General features: G+C 38.8%; 1 protein-coding gene across 15 annotated transcripts in view; it reads left to right on the forward strand.

Moving 5' to 3' along the window:
- The window catches only part of DTNA (dystrobrevin alpha), a 219,957-nt gene that overhangs the window by 119,242 nt on the left and 81,371 nt on the right, over positions 1-19,344 (forward strand). For all 15 annotated transcript variants that reach the window (XM_026841319.1, XM_026841318.1, XM_026841315.1 and 12 more), the window contains 2 exons: positions 4,135-4,202; positions 9,238-9,318. In XM_026841319.1, the coding sequence (XP_026697120.1) occupies positions 4,136-4,202; positions 9,238-9,318 (148 nt within the window). In that variant the 5' untranslated portion in view covers position 4,135. The remainder of the gene's footprint in view (positions 1-4,134; positions 4,203-9,237; positions 9,319-19,344) is intronic.

Here is a 19,344-nt window from a genome sequence, read left to right on the forward strand (position 1 = left end):
CTGGTTTTACCAGTCTTCTGGAGCAAAACTTCCAGCTGGAAGCTGCATCCCAGAACACTCCCTAACTTTTCAGAGCTGCAGCAAGCATGACTGGACAAGACTCGGGCAGGGGCAAGTGTTCCTCTTTTACCTCTGTGCCTGCTTCTGTAGAAGAACAAACTTTCATCCAGCCTGAAAGACAGTCGAGAATGTCACCAGTCAGGACTTGGAGCCTCTTTTGTCAAACGTGCAGCTGCATCACAGCCATCACATGGGACTTGATAAATTTTTCATGCCAGAATTAATCAATTTCAGCAGACAATTTTGCTCACTGGTGTGCTTCCCACCTCCCCGGGGCACTTCATCTATTACGGATGAATGGGATGGGGATTTGTGGAAGTATTAATGGGATGGCTTTTCTCAGAGCCATCAAACTGTGCGCATGTGTGCCAGATTGGGAATTTTTGACAGTCTCCTGAGAAGTGTATGGAACTCCCCAGAGGGGAGCTCCTTCTCTGACTATACAGGCAATTACTTCTTTCCATGATTTTTTTGAGCTAATGATTTAACTGTGGCATGCATTGCTGTTACCATGCATAGAGATAGCTCAAGAAATGGAAATATGCTAATTACAAGAAGAATGACATAAAATGGGGGTTAATAAAATATACTATTTACCCTGTAAATACTAAAACAAGAACACTTAGGTGTGAGAGAGATTATTACAGTAGTCATAAATCAAAGCAGCACAACAGCAAAGGAAAGAAAAGGAGACATTTAGTTCTTACCTTATGTATATTATATGATATTTCCTCCTAGATTTTATAAACAGGTAAAGTATATTTAAAAAAATAGACCAACTATGCTTCTTATACATGATAAGCATGAAGATGAAATGGTAATCAAAAGAGTTTAAATCAAACTAAATTACATCTTTATTTATTCTTTTCCTTCAAGCGCTACTAACGTCATAAAAGTTTTCAGCTTGAAACACTGGTAGAAATGAAACATTCACAGTATCTTTTTCAGAGGCTGCAAACTTTATGCGTGGAATGATTTCTGCTCTGGAATGTCTGTAATATATTGAAGCCTTAATACCTTGCTAATTGGTTCGTTACTAATTAGCCCGTGACAAGAATTTTAATTAGATGCACAGTAGGTGTTCTCCCTACCTGCAGTCGAGAGGCTATTTCCTGGGGAGAAAAGTGGAGGGAAAAAGATAGTGGAAGGGATCAACAGAAGACAAATATAATCTAATCGCTACTACGGGAAGAGTGTACATCAATTACTATTTTTCAAAATTATGTCTCTGATAATTTATTCTGGTTTGTAAAGTACATTAAAGTTCACTTTGTGATTTACTCTTTTCTGTGAGGAACAAATTGTACGGCTTTTTTCTGTGACTTGACATATGTTTTAAGCAAAATGAAAAATAGTGGAACATGACTCTAGTCAATTGTGCTCATGGCCAGCCCCAGGGACTGAGCTGAACGCATCCCAGGCTCAAAGCATGAGTCTCTGTAATCTGAGTTAAAGAGCTGAGCTGTGTACCTGTGAGCAGGATCAAGGTGAACAAGGCTGAAAAGGGAGATGCCCATGACCAGTGACCTTAGCTGAGCCCAGGCTGTAGCACATTGTAGAATTAAAAACACATATGAAAAGCTTGGAAGACATAGTTGAATGAATTCCTATCAGTAGAGATTCAAAACTACCAATACTCATGAGCATCATCTTTAATTTTTATTCTACCAGGAAAAGATGCAAAGAAGTGATAGAAGATATCTATCTGAAAATACTGCCACTGCTAATATTCTCATGAGCTTAATGGCATATATCCCCTTGCAGAGGATTTTAGGATTGTCATTTGGGATGAAGGCTATTTTAAAATCTGCCAAATATCCAGTGCAGTGAGAGTCTTAAAAATATAAATACGAAGTTTCTTCCCTCTCCAAGGAAGCCTGAGTTGTGTGTGTATAAATATATTTATCAGGCCTGGTAATCCCCATAAGCTCCAGCAGTGAAAAGGGTGATTCAGTTTCAGTAGATAATGGGGCATTCTGAAAAATGATGATCAGATCCAAGGAACATTTTAAGGAGATATAAACATCAACAAAAGTAAGGGGAGGATGAATTGCACAAAAGGCGAAAACAATTAATGATTCTTACCCCACTGAAAGGAAACTTCAGGAATGGTCTCTCTGAAGGAAGTGAAGATCTTGCTGTACAATTTACATTATTTGAAAAATATTTTTTTTACTTAATTTTGACTGAGAAAATTCTTCTGTGTGGCGAATAAGGTCACAGGTGAGCCATGTTCCAGTGGATACACTGCAGATATTTGAAAGCAATAACTTTTTATTTTTAACATTTTTATCCAAGAGACAACATGAGGGAAGGGAGAATAAAGTTGCACCCCTTTTGTTTTTGATGAAGTTTGCAGCAGTCACTTGGAGACCAGTCCTTTGCCATTTATCATGGCAAAATTGTCTCCTACTGTGAGTTTGATTACAAACAGAAAGGAATGGGGAATTTGATCTGGAGTTAGTGGGATTTCATCATTTTTCATCTTTTATGGGCCGAAATTTAAGCCCGATCCAGGTACAAAAGATATTACTACTTGCTGTCTAATTAGGGTGTAGGTTGGGTGTGAGTCTTCCCTGACACCTCTAAGCTAGTGAGAAACCAACTACCTCCAGATCAGAGGCGGTGTGGCCACTTCTGTAAAGAACTATACTAAAAGTTCTTATCTCTGCAGAAAGGCAGGATATATTAGCTCAGGCTTAAAGCCATTCTACCCACGCCTGAATCACTCCTGGCCAAATTAGAGCATAAGGATGAACTTGAATATCCCTGCAAACAGGTTGCAGCCATACCCTTTGTCCGCTTCCTAGTGAGACTGCTGCTTGCATCACAAAATGTCCACCATAGATAGCACTTTAGCAGAGACTTTATCACTACTCTGAGAATTAAATACACTATTTGGAAAAGGCAGTTAAAAGATATCAACCCTTCATTTGAACAGTGCATTTTTGAAGGAAAAAAAACACCAACAACAAAACACCTCTTATGTGATCGCCTTTCTTTTTCTAAGAAATAAAAGGAAACTGGTTTTCTATCCTGAGTCCTTCAGTGGTGATAGACTTCAGCATCCAATACTTATATCCTTCCTGTTACATACATATGTGGGTTGGTTATGGGATACAGTGGAATATTTTGGATTGCAGGCCTCTCCAGAACATCTCCTTTATATCACAGGTGGCCCAGTGTGGTTTTAAACAGTCTAGTTGAGATAAGGTTGTAGATTACAATGCAGGTCAGAAGCCCTAACCAGCCTTGGCAGGGAGGAAAGGATATTGGTTTGCTGGAGTAATTACCCATAGGAAGTGGTGGTGCTGAGATTGGTTTCATTTTTTGAGTGCTGCTAAAGATGTTTATCTTCACTCTGAAGGCTTTAGTCTTTTATGGTTTGAATGCTGGCTGTAAAGGAAGCTGTCTCTTTTCTCTATGCTCTATCCAGAAGTAGCACTCTTCGAAATATTCTGAAGATTTTTATGTCTGAAAACTGAAGGAAAATATATTCCTTCTTCTGAGTCTTTTACTGGAACTCATTTAATTATGAGACATACTGTCTTGAATTTGAATGAATATTTGGAGTGTATTTGAGTAAATAGAGGGTACTATGTTGTGGAGTAGAGATTTACTTGCTGTTGTGTTATTTTTCTTTTTGTCTTCTCCACCCAGAATTGGCTAGAAAGGCATTTTCTAAACTATAAAATAATATCCGAATCTTTTATGATTTCTTATCTCTTACATAATTTAAACTGAAGATTCCTTATTTAAGAAAATCTAAAATGAATTTCAGAGCTTCTGTTATGTAAGTCAGTTAGTTACATCAAGCAGAAAAACTGAACATTGCCTTTGGGAGCGAGAGAGAGAGAAAAAACAAATGCTTGAAAGCAGAATCTAAGCAATGGAGAACAGTCTGAAGACCAGTTTCTCCACAAACCATGCCACAGAGAGGCTGACAAAAGGCACTGGGTTCATGTGGAGCACCAGTCAACCTCAAAGGTTCTCCAGGATTCATTACAGATGCTTATGTATGTTTGTTCAGTCTGGGAATAATACTCAATATTTTCACATGATTTTGTCTTTCAGAATGATTGAAGATTGTGGGAAAAGAGGAAATACCATGGCAGAAAGAAGGCAGCTGTTTGCAGAAATGCGTAAGTACTTCATAGAAATGTTTCACTGTGATAGACCAAGCCAGTTGCAAGCTTTCCACATCAAGTAACTGATAATCTCCATTTTGCAAATGGTTTAATGTCATGAGACCAAAGCTACAGGAAAATGGGCTGATTCCACAAATTAGCAGGAGAGGAATTTTCTACATCAGATTTTGTGATTGTATTATTTTAATCAGTAGCTTCTTGAGACAAATATGCTGCAATATGCAGGTAGCAATCAAGAGGGATAAAGGTCTCCAAAAGAAGACGTCTTTTAGTGGGGGTATCTGTAGTGGGTTGACTCCAGTCAGCTGCTAAGCACCCACACAACCTATTGCTTAGTCCCCAACCAGGCCCTAACCAACCATCCTCCAAGTGAGATGGCAGAGAATATAGGAAGAGCAGAAGCAAGAAAACTTGTGGCTTAAGATAAAGACAGTTGATTATGTGACAGAGAGAAAAAAAAATTAAAACAAAAACCGACGAGTGATGCAAAGGTGGTCACTCACCACCTCACAATAGCCAGTCTCTGAGCAATGTCCACCTTGGAAGACAAAACTCCCCAGACATTTCTTTCCCTGTTTATTGTTGAGTATGACATTATATGGTATGGACTAATCTTTTGCCCATGTGTCCTGGCTGTATGCCCCTCTCAACCTCTTGCCCATCCCCAGCTGACTCTGGGAGATGACAGAGTAGGAAACAAAAAGGCCTGGATGCTGCACAAGCACTGTTCAGCAAGAGCTAAACACTTTTTTAGCCACAAATCTAAAACACAGCACTGTGCAGGCTGCTATAAAGAAACTTAACTCCATCCCAGCTAGATGCAGTATGGGGATTCATATACTACATACCCCACTTCAGCACATTTTTTATAGTTTCTAGTGAAAGTTTGAGTTCCCTGCAGAATAGTGTGTCAGGGATGTACTATACTAACAATGTTCCTGCAGTTCTCTTGACAGTCATTTGTTATTTCTCTTACAAACAATCCACCATTTCTCAAGGAAATTCTATTATGTATGAAGTATGAGACTGTCACCCTGTTGCTAGATTTACCTAAATTTTGCCTGTTAATTACTATTATTTGTCCCCTGCAACATAGTAAAAAAATGACAGAACATCCCCCTGTCTACTGGGAGAGACTAAGATGAGCATTTCTGGGACCTCAGCAGCTGTGCACACTGTGTGCACACTGGCCAGCTCTGTGCTGGTGAATTAAATGTGCTTGGAACTGTTCTCCAAGGGTGAGCCCAGGGGTGACCGAATGTCCCACATCTGTACTCCTGAGCTCTCCAAATTAAGGGCTTCTCATTCAGGTGGCCTACTGAGAATGGTCTTGGCCCATTCCACTGTGTCCACTAGCTCTGTTGTGCCATGTAATTATTTCAGTATTATGGCTTGCTGTTGTAACTCAGGTGGATATTTCTCTTGTCCCCTGTGTACAACATATTGGACCAGTGGAGAGAGGGGTTGTTCTTTGGCCAGAAGAAAAAAAAACAAAAAACAAACAAACAAAAAAAAAAGGCAAAAAAGGGTGATGCATTTGTCCATTATAGGAACATCCAATACTTTTAATTAGAATTATAGAGAGGACTTGAGCTTATATAATATCAGCTAAAGTCAATAGCACAACTTCCATTAACTTCAGTTAGTTTGCAGTATTCCTAAAATGGAAGATAATTTCTTAAGACTTTGCTGTGAGGATTTATGGTTTCTTCCCACAGTTTTTAAGGCTAATTTGCTGTTGGGTTATTTTGGAGTTGTTAAGGAGGTGTTAGGAAAATTTACAATCAGCAGTTGGAGGCGGAGGAGGGACTATTTTTCCATACTATACACAAATAGTTATTGTCTACTATTTTTTGTTTCACGTTTTAGTCCTTTGACATATTTAGTTGAGTCTGGTTTATCTCACATGTACTTCCTATTTCTATTTGCCTGCCTCCCTCCCTCCTCCTACTACACATGCACACAGAGAACTGGGTTCCAACTAGGTAAAAAGAGGGGAAAATATTAGTAAAAATCTAAGTATGTTTTAGGCAAAGAAATATCCATATTCATAAAACACCAAATTTTGCATTTTGGGAGTCCCTTGGATTCCTGAGTGTGTAAAGGGTGTGCTTCATTGAAACAGGAGCTCAACGTGCCCTTGTATTCAGTTGCTCTCAGCTGTGTGCAAGCCCACAAATCCATGCTTAACACAAACCAAGTGCTCCACAAATGCTACATACTGTGGGCAATGCGAGCCTTCTTAACATTGTAACAGACGTTAAGTTTCTGGTAAAAAGTTAAACTCCACAACCTGCTGATGTTAGAAGAAGAAAATTCCTATTATAGGGAACTTTGCCAGTGGTTTATGTTCTTGTAGTCATATCTGCAAGTCTGTGATTAAAATCACAGAATCAAAGAATCTCACAATACTTCTAGAGAGAGAGTCATGTTCCAGGCTACACAAGACAGCAAAAAAAAATTCCAACTTTTCCTGACTTTTTAAGTAGGAAATTTGTCCTGAACAAGGAATGGATAGATGGACTCTTACTTTAGATTTGAGCTACTATGTGATATTCCCTGTATTTAAAGAAGCTTAGTTTGACTTTTTTGTTCCCTTCCCTTCAGAAGAGGCATCTTTCTAGTCCTAAATTACAAACTTCTGTCAATTAGTATTATAATCAATATCACCTTCTGTAGAGTCCTGTGGTTAAAGCTTAGATTGTGTCTTACATCTCAGAATGCACCACTGGATGTCAAATCACTAGATTACACTTGGTTTTACCCGACATTCTCAGGTATATTTAGACTGATGAAGAGATGTCAAAATGTGAATACATCACTCTTGTGCTGCCAGCACATGCTACCCTGCAGGAAAGCAGCAGACAAAGCTTTCAATGTATCCCTTTATTGTTTTTGCAAACTGCAAATAGTGTTACATGTGATGAGCATATTCAAAAGAAACAGAGTGAAACACTGCCAGAGGCCAAAAGGAAGGAGAGGCCACTAGCAATCCTGTAGGCAAGTTACAAATTCACAGTCTTATTTGTCATGCTCAGTCCTGTGCATCTTTCCACTTGTTTTTCAGGACTCTCCATGTAAGTGAAGTCACTTTTCCACAGAAGTTATTTGACAAATAGATCTCTGAATGTGGTAAAATGTGAATCGTGATAAAATTAAATTGTCTGTTCCAGGGATCTATCAGCAAAACACCCACTCCCAAAAGAATATCAAAATAATACCATCCACTGTGTGAGTAAATAGTGAAGAAACAAGGAGACATTATTGCCTACAAATTTATTTATTTTAATATTAATATTGCAACCTAGGAAGCTCACTGAGCCAATCTCACTTTGCTTTGAATCTTTACATCTTGTTGAAAGGCTGACTTTCTGTAAGGTATCACTGGAAGCTTTTATGAGGAGCTTTCACTAAAGAGGGAAAAAGTTAAATTCATCTTACTCATTGGTCCTATTAAAAAAGGAAAAACTTTGTGTTATAAGTATTAGCCTCCCTTTTACCAGTAACGTTTTCCAAAAGCTGTCAATGGGATACTAATGGATAAGAGGAAAACCTCTGTAATTTAACAATAAAGCATGTGATGAAAAAAATTAAAAAAACTTTCCAGACCTGTTGTTAAGTAGTTAAGAACAGCTTCTCCCAGGATTAGATGGTGTTAAGACAGCAAACTGGCAAAAGGGAGTAGCTGGAAGCCCTGGAAAGATGGTGTGAGAGAATCTGGTCAAGAAAAGAGCTGAATCTGGGGACAGAGGAGAGTATCGTTTTCATTTTCATCTCACAGGTTAAAGCACATTTGAAAAATTTGGGTCTAAAGGATGACATATTGTTTAAGAAACTGTGGGTGAACAATGCTGACATGGCCATGTGTACAACAGTGCAGCTGAGCAGCCAATCTAGTAAAGTCAAGATGAATCTTAAAGAAAGCATTCAGGATGCATGTGTAAAAGCAGAATAGGGCCATATTCCAGTCCACTTCTCTTACAGCCTGACTGTACCTTGTTTGAATGTGTTTCGTGTGGACTGTTCTGTAAGAAACTCTGTTTTTTGTAACTTGGTACCTTGCTCAACTGAACAGAACAAGGTTTTACTCCTGTTGCAAGGATAACCACAGTGAAAAAGCAAATACACAAAAATTTAATTTTTTTTCTGTGAAATGTGTGATAAATTTAATAAGCAGTCTTGATTTCATTGGCCATATTGTAGCTATGAGGCAACACTTCTTTGTGTAAGACATACCAGCCAAGAAGGAGAGAGATGTAAATCACAATCTTCTCATCTTCTTTTTGAGGATTTTGGGAAGTGTTGTGAGTGGTACACAGCAGCAGGAGACCTAAAGACACTGTGCCAGGTTCTGCCCCCATCCTGGTCCCTCTGTACTGCACTTGTATTTGCAGTCAGTTTATACCCATCTCCTGTACAGCTGCTTTGGAAATGTTGCCAGATCTTTTAAGTTGCAGCAGCCAGGGCCATGCTATGTGTGAAGCAGAGACCTGACCCTTATTGGTCTCCATGGCAGAGAACACACCTCTGTAAAGTGGAGAAAGGCCTCCCGACCTTTGCATTATCTTTGCCCCCTTCTGCAGATTGGTATCAGTCTTTTTGTTATGGCACAGTATTTTTTCTAATTTGGTTTGCTGGCAATACTTTTTTCTGATCCAGCATGTCAGCCAAAGATATTTGTTGCGAGCTTTTTTGTTATGTATTAAAATTAGATCGAGGTTTTCCTTGCTGTTGGAGCCTGGCCAGTGTGTCTTTTAGCCTGCAGCTTGACCAGATTGTTCTTCAAAGTGATAGACACAGTGGGCTGACTATTCCTTGCCTTCCTTTATAAGAGTCTTTTAACACTGTAGCTCCTGCCATTCCCCTTCTTTCTCCTCGCCCCTCTCTATTCTCCCTGCAAAGGAGAGAGCCTTGAAAATTATTAAACAGACTTAGCTCATGTGTCCTCTTTGTTCTCTGGCTTCCCTGCTAGCAAAGATACGCACAGGTCATATTCCATACAAATGTGGCTGTTATTTTCTTCCACTAGGGGCTCAAGATCTGGATCGCATTCGTTTGTCCACCTACCGAACAGCATGCAAGCTTAGATTTGTTCAGAAGAAATGCAACTGTAAGTATGTCAGCTCTTCTTTCGTATAGCATTGTTACTAGCTTTCTATTGTACTCCCCAGTCTGTCTTTCATATCAGTCACAAACCAGGACTATTTGATCCATATCCACTGCGAAGGACACTAGTCAGAGTGCCTGGGCAGATTTTAAATATTAACCTGTTTATGTAAGGAGCTTGTCTCAAACATGCCAGTGGTTCAGTCATAGAAGGATGGGTTGTGATGCTGGCCACAGCTTTAATTAATAAGTATGTTAACTACTTTTTCCAGTTTTCTTGTAAAATAAATTTGTGGGTTCCTGCAAGATCCTGCAAATTAAGTGCTTTTATAGCAACTGCATGAGGAGAAATGCTGTGTCCAGTCCTCATCTATTTGGGGTGCAGCAAAGTGCGTGCAGTGTCAGGCAGCCCCCTTTTTTCCAGAGGGCCAGATAGAAACATCTCTTCTGAGAGAGTGAAAGTGCTTCTAATCTCTACATGTCCGTCTTCCTCCATCTAGGCTTTGTTCTTGAGAAGTTTCCCACTTGATTAGTGACTTTTTAAATGCTTCTTCTGAGATTCAGTGTTTCTTCCTTTACAGCTGCAGTTTCAATTAGCACAGTCATGTGCTATGAACTTTAAAGGGGAAATACATAAAAAATCTGTAATGGGATGTATCCTTTCTTCTCTATCCAAAATAGTATGCAAATACTTAGAATGGCGAGTTTTGGTTTATGCGTTTTACCAGACCTCTCCACAACAAGTCACAAAAAAAAAATATCCAGGGAACTCTTGTCAGCAGTAGCAATAGGGAGAGGACTGATGCAGAGAAAAAGTAGGTTTTTTACTCTTCATATCTAAACTAGAATGACAGCATCGGTGCTCTTGAGCTACACACAGTGGTAAGTATGTTAAGAAATGCTCACTGCAGATAGAAATTAACTGCCCTGGTGAGTGTTCCTAGTTTTGAGATTACATCTATCTGTGTTATGGAAATGTTTCGCTTATGCCATCCGAACATACTGGAGAGGCCAAGTTGTGGTAGAAAAGACTTTGAAGAATATTTATTGGATTATTAGCTATGGAACTGGTCGTTCAGTCGCTTCTGCAGCACGTTTCTCATGTTTTAATATGTGTTTAGCTGAAGTATGGATTGAAGGATTAAGTATCACATTATAAGCAGGCTGCCAGACACAAAACCCAGGAGGGGTTTAGTACCTGCCCAGCAGCTGGCTTCTCCCATTGAGGAGGAAATGCGTTGAAAGACATTATTATATTGCATTCATTTGTTTATTCTATTTTTTAAAATTGTATGTTTAAGTGGATTAAATTTTCACTTAATTTTCATGGTAACGGAACACGTAGTCTGAGGTGACAAGACTATCCAATTAAGCTGACAGTGATAGCAAAGTCATAACACTAATTGCTTCAATAACTATACAAAGCAAGTGAATAAAAACCTATGGATGCAGTAGCCTCATTGTTGGGAGTGGCTGGCTGCCTAAAAATATTGGTTGTTAATCTTAACTTTGTTCCTCTTATTTAGCAATGGTGATCTGCTTTTGTGGAACTATTGTTTCTCTTCATAGAGAACCAATACACATGCCTTGCAGTTTGCCAGCTTGTGACAAGTCACTTACAGATAGTGCTTGTCTTCTGGTTGCCATTGATAACCTAGGAGAAGTGATTACTGCCCTTATATCAAGACTTACACTGTATCAACCTCTGAAGAAAAAAAAAAAAAAAAAAAAAAAAAAAAAAAAAAAAAAAGGAGGGACTTAAAATGTTGTCCTAAGAATTAGATTCTGTGCAACTTAAGAAATAATGCTTGTTGCTTTGGAGTGGGCTGAATTGTGTGCGTCATTTCACCATCAAGTACAGTTTTCTTCTGGTTGTTTCTGGTAGACTGCTGCTCTCCCAGATGGTTCTCTTATTAGTGGGAGAAGAAGCCATTCATTCACCTGATGTGAATTCAAGCAACGGCTGTCCAAGGCAGAGCTTCTACACATAGATCCACTGAACTGAGCACTGCCTGAAATGGTTAATATCAGACCTCCAGCTCATGTCAGCTATTCTTCTTTTCTTTTCTTTTTTTTTTTTTTTTTCTGTACAGAAATTGCCATTATGCACCACCTAATAGTAAGTTCAGGAGAAAAAGAAAAAAAAGGGACATGGGAAAAAAAACATTTCTGCTGCATCTGAGCTGTTTCATTTAAGGGGGAATATTAAAAGAAAAAGCTCAAAGGCAGTTCTGCTCCACTCCCTGTGCATAGCACCTCCTGTCACTCAAGCCATTCTTGTCTTCTTTTAGCTGTGCTCTCCTGCCCTGCCCTGGCACACCAGCCCAGACTTACTAGGAAAAAATTGCTTGGAAAGAGTGTATTTATAGGGTTCTTTTAAAGAGCTAATTTAATAAATTGCAGGGAGCTGCTCTCGGCTACAGGCTGAAGGTGTATGAGGATAAAAGCAGAGAGCTGCTTTGAGTGCCAGAAGTGGCTGTTCCAAGGAAAGCAGAGCAGAGGTTTTATTAAGATCATCTCTTTTACCCAAAGGTGCCCATTAGCATAGACAGTCACAGGATATCATTTAGGAGGCAGCTATGCTTATCATAAACAATACACTGTTTGTTTCTGCTGTCTTTAATGCAGACACAGCCACAGGTTCATCTCCTGGCCTCCCTTTGTGAATTCTTCTCGGTACAAAAGGCTGCTTTGCTGAAACCTTCAGCAGCTGGCTGGGTTTTACTGGTGAAGTAGGCAGTGTGCAATGGGCAAAAGTCCCTTCGTATTCTAAAAGCCATTCTCTCTTGCAGCATTTCTCCTGAGAATAGTTAAACTGTCTGGCCAGAGATTATAGAAGAGGTGACAGTTTACCACCATTTACCAGAATACCACTGCATATGTTCCACTTTGAGTACTAACACAGTTGATCACATTATTTGTTCCATGGAATTATTTCATTTTTGGAAAACTACTTTTAAGATATTTAGCAAACAGTCTTCAAAATTGCAAATATATGTCTTTCTGATAATTCTATAAAGCTTTAGGAAACTACTATGCATGTGAAAAGCATTTATTTTATAAAAATCTCTCTGAGCATTTAAACCAACAGGCAGTTTAAATAAAATCAGAAAAGTGAGAAAAATCAATATCATCATTGCAATTATTTGTCAAACAGGATAGAAATGAATCCAGTCCAGCTTCATTCTTCAGAAAAGCAAGAAATACTTAAGAAATCAGAAAATGATAAGTAGATAAATTTGAAAAAGCTCTAATATTATCTTTCAAAGAAAAATCCGTGCAAATTTAAGCATTCCTCTTCGCCTGTGTTAATGCTACAAATAAATAACAATAACATTTGCAAATTATTGTTGACACACCTCTGAATCTGCTACGTGTCCGAACATGGGATGCAATATGCAAGCGAAATCCCAAAAGCAAGAGACCCACATAATTCTACATGCAGAAATCCTGAAAACTGGGAAGCTTTATTAGCGCACCATGAATATAAACTCATTTTATGCTTCTCTATTTCTGCTAACAATTTCTAAAATTGGAAGTAGTGAAAAGAGAAACTCTGTAGGTAATGTAGGTACCTTTGAGGATGTGATGGGTATATAAAGAGATGATTGCAGGCTACTTGCTTATTACTTTGCAGAACTCCTGTAGCAATAGACCTGTTGCAGTAGCAGTAGTCTTCTCTTAGTTATAAATACTAACACAAGATGTAGACACTTCTGTAAAAAAAAAGGAAAAAAAAGGAAGTCTTGAGAAGATCTTGAGATTTGGGCATGAACAATCCCAAATGAATGCCAAGAGTCTTGGACAGACAGAACCAGGAGAAAACACTGCTGGTGGTTATGTCATCTTCACATCTCAGAATGTGGAAGCTGACTGCGGCTGCTCTACTGGATCACGGTGTGGAATGTAGTCTTGGAAATAGCAGCATGCTAATAATTTGTTGTTCAATTTCATTATTTGGGATAATAAAAGCAGATAGGAAGCAGGTGCAGAAAGCTGATTAAACATGCTGCTACATGTTTATTCCAGTCTGTACTGTACAAAAAGTACAAAATGTGAATAGCTGACTTCATCATCTAAATTTTCTAAATGTGCTTTAAAGGTGGCCCTAAATAGTGCACACTGTAAGAATCAAGGAGGGAAATGGAAAAACTACGGGTGAGCATTGTGAGGTCTGCAACAGTCGCAGAACTTGAAAAACTACTAAACCTATTACTCTGACAAAGTCAAACATTAGGGTATCATCCTTAACTTCACCTCCAGTCCATCAGAGCAGGTTTTTGGAGCACCTGATATACATTCTCACCATATAGACCCCTGCTCAGCTTCCCTCACCACCAGGAAAATGCCATATTGATGAGGTTGATTTACAGCTGTTTATCCATAGCATTCAGACACAGAAGCATAATAGGCTTTCCTAAAACAAGGCATGAGGGACCAATGACAGCAGTGATACATATCCCTCACCATTCACCAGTATTCATGAAACACCAAAAAGCACAATTTCCCAGTGATCATTGTGCAGTTGGTTTATTTTAATGTTGTTTTTCACTGAATTTATTAACAAGCTGAAATGAAATATCATGTTCACATGCAAATTCCCTCTGGGCTATGGTGGCAACAGGAATAGAACATAACAATGTATTGTAATCAAAACCATTATACCATTAAACATTACTCACTAATACAGAAATGTACAGCTACTGCTATCCTTGATGAACTTTCATGAATGGTTGTGACATTATTTTATGACTCTGGCTGCAAAAAGCAGATTTTGCTGATTTCCCTAGATCGGAATAAATCATTGACAGTTGAAAGTTTGAACCTAAAGCTGTGCTGGTGATAGTAATACATGGCTTAACTAATGCAGACAAAAAGAGAGCTTGTTTCTCTGGCAGTTTAATCCCAACACCTCAGGGTTTCAGTGTCTTTGTTTCTCCCTTCAGTATTCTTCTGTGTGAGTGATTTATTTTTTTTTTCATTGTTTTGTCTTATCCAAGTTGTAGTACAGCTGTTTCCACATCAGGAACACAGCTGCCATGACTGTGATGGAAACCTTGTGAATGTCCAAGGCAGTCTCCTCTATCTCCACCCCGCTCTTCCTCCTACCTCCTCTGGGCTTAAGTAGTCACCGCAGAGGCACTTGGGCATGTCAGCTTAATTTCCATACATGCTCTTGGGCACCTCTCTGGTCTGATCTGCATTTTACATTTGTTTTAAGTTAGAATAATTTCTCACCCTCCTGAAATATAATAATTTCCCACTGAAAATGAATGACAGTTATTGTAAACACACTATTTTTAGATGCTTTTCTTAAAGCTTTTTTCCGTCTGTGCTCTTATACCTCTTGTAACGCTACAGCAAGCTGCTGAAACTAGTTTTGTCCTAGAAACTGACAATTTGGATATCAAAAGATATCAGCCTGTGTGAGCTACTGGCCCCCAACAGGATGGCAAGCACTTTTAAAAAATTATTTGATTAAACCTAAATAAAATTACTAGAATTGGGGGTGATTTTTTTCTATACTGGGCTGACAGTTAAAATATTATTTTATCTCGTTCCATTCAATATGTGATTCACCACAAAATGAAAAGTCACAGTGTCTGGTACTTATAGTGAAAGCAAAGGATATGGAAGTCTTGACTGCACACTAGAAATGGTTCTGTGGCCTCTGTGTTATCCAGTGGCTGTGGAAGTCGACAGGATATCCAGGTTCAACTTTCTGTTCTGCATGACAAAATATGCACTGATCTTACATATCCAGAAAAGTTCCCTAAACACAAACCTAGAGGATGTTCAGAAGTGTTCCAGTCTGTCTTGTTGTTATTTAACCACCATCTTTATATGTTAATTTATTTGGAATCTGACAACCACTTCTCTTGCTTTAAATGAGACCTCTTGTCGCTGTAGCATAAAGCCATTCTTTCTTTGACTCATCAAGTATTTATTTTCTCTAAAGTGAAACGGAGTGCACAAGATATGCTTGATGGTGGTATCCTCCGTGTGCAAGAATCCTGTGAAGATCCCTGCCATGGCAGGAGGCATTAATTCTCAATATTCTGCCTTTTACTTCTCAAGGACTGTATAGCCTGTGCAATTTTGTGCTTGCCCTACATTCTTTTTTTTCTCAGGATGACCACTAGAAGCAGAGCCACAAAATTATCATGATTACAGAGTTGTTTAGATTAAATAACTTAATCCTTCATCACTGTAGGTTTCCATGGTTAGTGCTCTGTTCTCACTGTTGGTTTTTATCATGTTTTTCTTTCCATCTTGGAAGCAGTAAAGCACAAGACAGATTCGAGCTGGGTCACAGAGCAATCAAACTGAATGACAAGCAACATTGCCTATTCGAGAAGAGCAAAAGGTCTGCTTGGCTGCAATTTGAAACATTATTTCCTGGGAAGACAGTCTGCCTCTTGAATTTGTGATCATGGCTTTCTCATATTCTTCTAAACCCTCAGTGATCAGTTTTCTATGAGATTTGTTTAAAAATCCTATAATTTGGGAAGATAACCCACCATTTTGGGTTCTTATTTTTATTCTCTGTTGACTGTCTTGGATTTTCTATGATCTGCTTATTATTACACAAAGATAGAGGCTGGAAATATTAGTTGTGTTCTTTGTTTTATATTTTAACAGAAGCTGAGTCTTACAGTTCACTTATAGTGAATGACATTATTCACATGGCTCCAAGAGATACAGCTTTAAAAAAAGTACTCTATATTACAAGAGTCATGATACCATTGTGTAAGTTACTAATTCTGGTATTCTGCAGTACTTGAATAATAGAAAGAAAGATGAGTTAATGATTTTTAAAACTTTTTTGTTCCTTTGTCTTTACAAGCGACTTAGAGACTAAATGCTCCTGGAACTGCTAGTACCGTTCCATATGGGTTTCCAGGCAACTATGGGGAAAAGATGCATATATTATACATTCTGCATTATGCATCAATTATTTAATCAAAAGTTCAAAAGGGCTTGATTTAGCATATTCCCTGCAGACAAATCCTTCATAATGATTTTAGTCTGTAAGTGTTCACTCACAGCACAATATCCTGAAAATTGGTTCAGATTTTCTTTTCTTTTCCTTTTAAGTGTAAGATTTTATTAATATACTTGACAGATCATAATAGCTGTTAGAGAGCTGACATATAACCTGTAAATTTGGCATGTTCATTGAGGGACTGCTGTTCAACCTTTTCTTCAATGTTAGCACCAAGTGTACTGTTACTACGTAACAGTTGGGGTTGCGGTATCTCAGATGTCCCTTAGTATTTGATCTGAAAGGCTACCACTGTCTCATGGCAAGTCTGTCTTGTACAAGATTGATACAAGAACTATCAGTAGATATTTGGAATTCATTTCAATATCAAAAAGAGTGAATCAAACAAGGATATGTATCTTAAACTTTCACATTTTCATTTGCTTGGAGAGCTATTTTTCAAACATACCCATAATTCCAAGTGGCTTCTGTTAAAATCTGAGTTGCAGAAGATTGTCAGCTAATACTGTTTTGTCCTTTACTGGTGAAAATCACTGAATTGGCTTCCTCTGAGTCAGAAGTTGACAGACACGTAGATTAGGCCACGTCCCAAGCATACCTACATGCTGCCCTCTGCTACACAGGTGGCTCAGCCCTGCCTTGATGCCGACAGCTTTTGTAATTGGATCATAGCTGAAAATCTCTTCTTTCTGACTTCCTGAACTCTGTGAAAACTGCCATTCACTGTGCTATTTCTGATGGCTTTCCTGATGCAGGTTTAAGGTTGGAGTTCAGTTCAGTTCCCCGCTGATGTCTCTGAACATCTGCTGCTGGTAACAGGCGTCAGTCACCTTTGTCTGGCAGGCTTTGGAGTAGTTACCCAAAACCAGAAAGTTTCTGCATTTTATTTCGCATCAGTCCTCCTAATGAACACTTCAAACAAGAGAAAATATATTATTATTAGCTTAGTATTCTAGACAGTCTAAGAATTGCAAAATACATGCAGACATACAATCTCATGGAAACAAAGTGATACTTTCATGATCACATCATCACCGTATCTTCTGAGGGATGCTGCTTCTTCCTGTGAAAACTTTTTCTTCTTTCACCCTCTTGTTTTTCCCCTCAAACTTAATTGTTTTCAAGTCTCCTTCATCATTTCCCTGTCCCTTCTTCAGACTCATATCATTATCTGTGACATTTGCTTTATCTCTCTCTGCAACCCTCATTCTCTTGGCTGATCTCCTTTCCTGCTATCCTCTTGGCTCCAAGCACCTTTCTTCAGGCAAACCGTTTGTTACATTTGAGCCTTTACCTACCTTTCCCTGGGCTGTTCTGGTCTGTCCCATTTGGGTGTTTTGCTGGGTCTGTCCTGATGTCACATGAACACTGCGATAATGTGCCAGAGTTCACTAAGTAGTGTGACTTAATGCCTGTCGCATGTTGGTGATTCTCTTAGTTTTTTGCCATATGACAACATTTTTATGTGAAAATGGAGAAGAAAAAGTAAAAGGTCATTCTTGGAGTAGATATCAGTGAGTTTGGTGATTATTGTCCTTTGTTCCAAGGGAGCTTCAGTCCATCGTCTTGAACCAACTCTACCTCTGTATTCTTGACTCAAAGCAGTAAGTCTTGAGGAGTCATACATGACCTCAGTCCATACATGTTTTCTGTAAAGGATAGTTTTTATATCCTTGCAGAAAATTGTTTTCCTGAGGAGGTAAATTGCAGCATTTTGCCCTATCTGTGTTGTAGCATTGCATTCCAAGTGTCCTTCTCCACTGCATCTGCTGAATTGGGATATTTGTTGAGGTCTTTTTGCCCTGTCCTGGTTTTAACTCTTGTCACTCAGCTCTGGAGAATTAGCAGGTACTACACAGCTTTCCTCCACCTTAACCACACAGTCTGCATGACCTTCCTGCCTAAACAGTGATCTCCGTCACAACCTCACATAGGCAGTCTGATCTGTCTCCAGTCCTTTCTCGTTCCCTTTCAGCCTCTGTCTCCAGTAACTTTTACAAATAAACCCTCTGTGGAGCCAGCAGGGACACTGGCTGTCTATGGTGAATGTTCTCAGCAATTATGGGCTTCCTCAGGGGAAAGACAGCAGATAGTCCACAGAAGGAAAGTCTGAGTGTGGGACCTGACATAATTTTTACTATAATTCTCTCCTTCTATAAATGCCAAAGAGTGGTTTTTCCATGTCCATTTATTTTCAGAGTTAAATCAAAAGTCAGTTTGTGTACCTCTAACAGTATAGATCAACTTTATAACACCCAGAATATTCAAAGAGAAGCTTTAGTTTAACCATTAGCTCGTATTTTTACCCACCAGCTGCACCTAGTATTAATTTCTGTAAGTCTTAGTGGAAGATTTCGTACAGCATATATCTGGTAAGCTAGAACAAATTGTGAGAACAGAAGATGTTGGCCATAAAAATAATTTCCTGCTTTTATAAGTGTGAAGAGACCACACAATATAATGTCCTCAGTGCACATTGTTATTAATATGGTTCTGGGACTCTACACAATGAACATTCAGCTTCCTGGTGTTAATGTTTGTGATATACAATGGTTTTACAGAGCAGTTTTCCTTGTGCTGAATTAAGGCATTCCTAGGCTGAATTCAGACTGAATTATATCTGTGATATTGTTGTTGGCTGCAGTGGATTTCTATCGAGGTATTTGTGAACAGTTTTTGTCCCTTTACTGAGAAAAGTGTGGTCTAATTCCAGGAGGAGTTCTGTGTGTTTTTCTTCTGTCCATGTGGATGGATAGATGGATGTCTCCTTTCCTGACAGAAAGTAAATTGAAAGTAACTCTGTTGAACTCACTGACATTACTATGGCACGAAGAAAGAAATGAATCAGTCTTTTGGTGTGTGTTGTTTGAGGAGGTTAAACTCATTTTCTGATAAATGAAGCCAACACTAGTATCATACTGCATCTCTTGTTCAGGCACTGATCTTCCCCAAGTTTAATTTTCCCCATTTCATTCATCTATATTTTGCCTTGAAACTTATTTTGTCTTGGATTTGCAGGATATC

The sequence above is a fragment of the Athene cunicularia genome, assembly GCF_003259725.1.
Source record: "Athene cunicularia isolate RWA chromosome 2 unlocalized genomic scaffold, athCun1 chr2_part1, whole genome shotgun sequence".
Taxonomy (NCBI): domain Eukaryota; kingdom Metazoa; phylum Chordata; class Aves; order Strigiformes; family Strigidae; genus Athene; species Athene cunicularia.